The following is a 5,905-nucleotide window of genomic DNA, read 5'->3' as shown; positions in this document are numbered from 1 at the left end:
ACGGTCATAGTTTCAAACTTCGTCAGTAAGACCATTGTGAAAATCACAGTGTGAGCCTGACGCTGGCTTCTTGGGCGCACAACTCCTATTGTCTTCAGTAGGATCAACCTGAATTTCAGGACTGGAAAATGAAATTGTTATTTTGGGGTTGGGGGAGCGCGCGTGCGCTGCTTGATAACAACTCTCTGGTTCTGTTTAATGAAACACCGAGTCATAAATCATGACTTGGTATCCGGCATATTCTAGGGTTTATCTTCCTTTTTGGAAACAACAATAAACCGTTGTCAGCTGCAAATAGCAACCCTGTATTAGCCACAAAAAGTTATCCAACAGTCCTTAAGCAAAACGCTCGATGGAAGGGTAAGGACTCAAGGATCAGTCCCTTTGTAAAATACGTAGAAGAGATTTTTAAAAAATCTGAAGCTGCTTGAAATGTGTATGGTATCAAAATATTAGACGTGCGAGTATGTCATGAAACGACAAACAGTAGAATCAGGTGGCATAGATGAGATCTCTCTGTGGCACGAAGAAAGGCAAAACGCGTACAGTTGTCCCCGTGCTGCTGAAATTTTAGCTGCAGGGGCCGATCCTCCTGTTGGAGTCAAGGACAGCACGAGCTGGCTCACAAGTGCGGCTTGCTTCTCTGACCGGAGTGAGTGGGATTACTCCCGTCAGTAAACCAAGGAGGAATTGGCCCTGGCCATTGAGAAAAACCCTTCTTCCCTATGCCTTGAGACTGGGCGTTTATCCACGGAGCATGGCTGGGCTCTGCTTTCCTAACAGCCGTTGTCAAATGATCCTTCGTTTCTTAATCACTTGTAATTTGAAACCCTCTCTGGAAAAAAAAAAGAGTCACTGTAAAGTCGGCCAAATCAGTAATAAATCAGCCGGCACAACAAGAAATCAGGTGTGTCTAGTGCTATTGAATAAACAACAGGCAGAGTAACAGGGGAAGAGGTAAGAACCAACCCCATTGCAAAACAGTTACTGGTGTCTTTTCCTGAGGAGATTTTGTCTGTTAAATGGAGGGGGAATGCCTTGAGGGGGGCAATAAAGCTTTTGCCAAAAGCAAAAGTGTTCTTTTTGGCAAAAGTGTGTACAATTATATTGTCTAAAGGGACGGTAGACTGATAATTGGAGTAACCCAGGGGCATACACTTGCTGCCAGCACCCCTTAGATGCAGCCAATATTTGGATAACGTGTAATTTGTAAATCATTACCCTTTGAAATTTGAAACGATCTGACTGATGCCAATGCGATTACAGGAGATGTTTTTCTTTGAGTAATTGCCTTACAGACTTCAAGAAGCAAATCCGAAATAGCTCTGACAACCACCTAAATGGACTGCAATCCTGCAAGGATGCTCTGGGGGCATCGAAAATAATTCGGGTAATAGTGTTTAATCTAGTAACTGGGATCCACATTTGCAATTACTCTTCAAACAATGCAGACAGGGCTCCATGCCCTAAATGCAGTATGGGGCCAATCCGGGACGTCTTTAATCTCCCACCATTGCCCTGGATGAGATGTTTTCTCCCAACACAGCGGGCACGAGCTGCAGCCGTTGAAGCCAATGGGAGTTTCCTATTGACTCCATAGAAGAAGGGTCGGGTCCGTCTTGTGCAGCTATTTCCCCACCCACAGAGCCATCTATTCATTTCCCACAGTTTAATCAGTGAAGGGAGCAGTGAATTGTCTCTGTCCAGGTACTCAGCAGCAAATATAATGTATACTTTAGAGCGAGGGTCAGCTCCCCCGAAACGTGTACCAGAGCACTTCGGGTGTTATATGCTCCCTGGGCCGGACTAGAGCTTTTATGAAAAGTGTGGTGCAGTCACACCCGCTCGCAAATGAAGGTGGTTTATCTGCGACATAGAGACAGAGCACATTCGTGGAATACCTGGAGAAAAGCTCGAGTTATTAACTCATGAGATGAGGCGATTCATTGACTTTCAGATCCAGGATATTTGAATATGTAAGGGAAAAAAGGAGAGCGAGAGAGAGAGAAGCGGAAACAGGATTTCTAATCAAGTGGCATCACATTCATAAATCAAAGAGAAAATAAATGTTTTGGGAAAAATTCATAGCTACAGCAGGAGACTTATCACCCAATGTCTACGCTCACTGCCATGGCCAAGTTAGAGTAATGCCCACCGCCAGGATTCAAACTGTAGACGTTTTATATTGCTGCAATCCTAAATACTTCCCAGAATAAAGCTAAACATAGCAAGGTGCAACTCGGGTGCCTTGAGTAATAATATGTCATGTAATATATCAAAGTACACGTTTATGGTCCTGACATGTTTATTTTCCAAAATCACAAATTTAGCAATTTAGTAAATTTTCCTGGTACCTTGCTTTTAACCTGTGATGATTGAGCTCTTCCCTTCAATGAGCCTGAAGTCTCCACAGATAGATAGATTATGCACTAGAAGTCCACGCTTGGCATTCAGTTTTTCCTTCGCCCTAGAAAAGGAATTGTCTGTCTTGGATATAAAAATATATAAAAAAAAATCGTTTTTTTTCTGTTTACCAATTCTCACTGTAATGTATTTTCCTTTATGATTCAGACATCTAAAACTATTTATTGGTGTTCCCAACAAACTTGATGGGTGGGGGCTACAGGCTACGGCGAGTATCTCAGTGCTACAAGCTATAGAAGTCGAATTTTAATTATTTTTATTGCACTGTTGTATTAATACATTAAACACAAAGTAGGGTGAGGGTGTATCAAAAGAACGCTTGGTAAGTGTGTTTTTTATGTTTCGGGGGGTGTCCATTAGAGTATATTCACCCTACTTATTTAGAAATAAAAGCCAGACGAAAAATGCGAGCACCTTCCATATTATCTAATTAAACTCTTCGCGGTTTTTTTTTTTCTTCAACTCTAGAGTTAACGTGAGCCGTTTTTTCCATCCGATGTTCCAATACATAGCTCTTGCCAAATACATTTTGGAGGGCGCCTATAAATTGTTACACTCTAACTTGATTTCTACTGATTAACGTATCAAAAACGGTAAACACTTGGCCTCAGAATCACGTAGGAATTGGAGGTTGCTTGGTTTTTCTTTAAATGCCCCCCAAGACTTATCACGGCCATAAAATATTACTTGGGATCATTGGGGTGGGGGGAGGATATAGAATTGTTACTTCTGTTTTTGTTCCTTCACATTGGATCGCTGTTTAGAATTACTTTAAAAGTGGTCCAGAGTTCCCTCATTTCCAAGAGCATGATGTTTAGTTCAGGTGATGTCTAATGTTAATGTCCGTCGGATTCTTGGCGTCACGTGCTTACATTGCAAGGCTCTGCCACCTCTTCGCTTGAAACCTTGTTGGGGGGAGTGACCCTGGAGGCTCCCCATCGCCTAGGCTTGGAGATGGCTGCGAATACTGGCCCAAAGGACATGAGAGCGGCTGAATGGCTTGCGGCGGGGGGAGGATTGGGGAGAAGGGAGGAGATCTCTTTCCTGCGCAGGCTGCCTCCCCACTCCCCACTGTTTTGAAAGAGACGCTGGACCTCACAGGGCGCTTTAAAGCCTCCCAGAAGCGCCGCAAGTGCACTTGGCCCCGCCCTGTCCCGCTGCGGACTTTGTGAGTGAAAGGGGCCGCCGGGGAGCGGCTTCTTGCCCCTTTCGCAGGAGTCGCTAAGTCCCTGAGCAACTGTCATGTGATAATAAGGCGAGCGGCGGGGGTCTCCTCATCTCCGGAATCATTACAAAACCGTGCTGGAGAGCGCTGCACAGCCACAGCCAGAACAGCCGCCTCTCCGCCTGGCCCGAGGACAGCTGGCTCCATCCCTCTCCGCCACCAGCACCACCGGAGCAGCGGCAGCGCGGCCAAACTTTAATGGGACACGGCGCCGTTTCCCCTGCTTGCCGGGGCCAAGGGCAGGTGTGCGCTGAAGGACGCAAAGACCATTCGTCGCCCGAAGCGCTCCAGAAAAAGCCTCCGCAGCAACTCCCGCAAATAAAGTCTGCGCGCGGGAGGCCGCAGAGTGCGAAGCCGGGAAACTTTCCGGCTCCCAACAGGCGGCGGCAGCAGCGGCTGTGCGGGGAAGCCGAAAGGTTGGGGCATAAACGGAGACAAGCAGCGCTTCCCCCTCCGTTCGGGTGCCGCTCTCCCCGCTAAATAGCCCCCGGGGCGGCTTCGAGAGCTGCACGTTTCGGGCAGGCTATTGTGCTGGGGGGAGGGGGGAAAGTGGGGTGCGGGGCATGTGAGAGACGCTCATTCTCCCCTCGTGAGTCCCCGCGTCTGGCAGCGCCCCGCGTCTCGCCAAGTGCGCGCGGGTGAGCCGGAGCAGCCCGCGGCCCGTGCGGAGTTCGCGGCGGGACACGCAGCGGGATGCAGCGGGGCTGCGAGGCAGCGATTAGCGGGACGTGGAGCCAGGGGGCGCGATAGACGGGAGACGCGTGTGTCGGTGGGCGGGAGACAGAGGAGGCGGGGGGCGATTATCAGGAGATAGGGACCGTGGGGTCCGGATTAGCGGGCACACAGGGGGCGGCGATGCCGAGGCCGGGGAAGAGCTCGTACAGCGACCAGAAGCCCCCCTACTCCTACATCTCGCTGACGGCCATGGCCATCCAGCACTCGGCCGAGAAGATGCTGCCCCTGAGCGACATCTACAAGTTCATCATGGAGCGCTTCCCCTACTACCGGGAGCACACGCAGCGCTGGCAGAACTCCCTGCGCCACAACCTCTCCTTCAACGACTGCTTCATCAAGATCCCGCGCCGGCCCGACCAGCCGGGCAAGGGCAGCTTCTGGGCGCTGCACCCGGACTGCGGCGACATGTTCGAGAACGGCAGCTTCCTGCGGCGCCGCAAGCGCTTCAAGGTGCTGCGCCCCGAGCCGCCGCTGCCCGGCGGGGTGCCCAAGGGCCCCGCGCACCCGCCGCACGTGGTGCACTACTTCCACCCGCAGCACCCGGGCAAGATGCAGGGCCTGGGCACGTCGGAGGCGGCCGTGGCTGCCGCTGCCGCCGCCGCCGCGGCCGGCGTAGGGAGGCTGCCCCAGTTCCAGCCCTACGGCCTCAATGGGAGCAGCCCGTCGTCGGGCTTCAAACACCCCTTCGCCATCGAGAACATTATCGGGAGAGATTACAAGGGGGTGATCCAGGCCAGCGGGCTGCCCTTGGCTTCAGTGATGCACCATCTCGGGTACCCCGTGTCCAGCCAGCTCAGCAACATGGTCAGCTCCGTGTGGCCTCACGTAGGGGTGATGGACTCGATGGCCAGCATGCCCGTGTCTCACGAGTATGGACCGTTTGGGGTGCCCATGAAGGCTCTCTGCCACCCACCCGGCCAGACTATGCCAGCGGTTCCTGTGCCCATCAAACCCACCCCGGCTCTGCCACCTGTGTCTGCCATCCCCGCTCTGACAGTCAACCCTTCGCAGATCTGCCCTTCCACTTCGCCAGCGTCTTCTTCCCTCCTTGAGCAGACTCCGCCAACCCCCTCCGAGGGCAAGAGCGCCTTACACTCTGTCCTAGTACATTCCTAAAGGGCACGGGCAGAGAGAGAGAGACGCCTAGCCACAAAAGGTGTATTTGTAAGGGCAAGGGATGTATCTGAGAAATGGGCTCTTAAATGGTTTGATTAATATAACCTATCTGGTGTCTGTGTTTATATATTGTACAATCAGATTGTTGAGAGCCAGGTTTCAGGTAAGAGCTTCTATTGTTGTTAACTATTATAAAACTGATAATCTGATAAAGTGATGAAAAGGTGATGTGAAAAGTCACAGTGGCTGCAGAAGTAGACCCTGGTCCATTTCTGAACAGAGGAAAGTGCTGTGTGGGCAGCACATCGGAGTGGGTCTAAAATCCAGATACATAAGAGCTTAGCAGTCAGAGTGGAATCGGTTACTCTTCAGCATTATATATTTTAAACGGAATAATATTTCTGC

The 5,905-nt window shown here is 50.7% G+C and overlaps 1 protein-coding gene across 1 annotated transcript; it reads left to right on the top strand.

Annotated features, from left to right (window-relative positions):
* Positions 1-4,504: 4,504 nt before the first annotated feature.
* FOXB2 (forkhead box B2) lies at positions 4,505-5,500 on the top strand. Its single transcript, XM_024205205.1, has one exon. The coding sequence runs from the start codon at positions 4,505-4,507 to the stop codon at positions 5,498-5,500; it is 996 nt and encodes a 331-aa protein (XP_024060973.1).
* Positions 5,501-5,905: the final 405 nt, after the last annotated feature.

This window comes from Terrapene carolina, unplaced genomic scaffold (genome assembly GCF_002925995.2).
Source record: "Terrapene carolina triunguis isolate 2854851 unplaced genomic scaffold, T_m_triunguis-2.0 Scaffold113, whole genome shotgun sequence".
Taxonomy (NCBI): domain Eukaryota; kingdom Metazoa; phylum Chordata; order Testudines; family Emydidae; genus Terrapene; species Terrapene triunguis.
This window is presented reverse-complemented; position numbering and strand designations above follow the sequence as displayed.

Excerpts from the sequence above, each read along its gene's own strand:
- FOXB2 (XM_024205205.1), top strand. The coding sequence starts at position 4,505 with ATGCCGAGGCCGGGGAAGAGCTCGTACAGCGACCAGAAGCCCCCCTAC.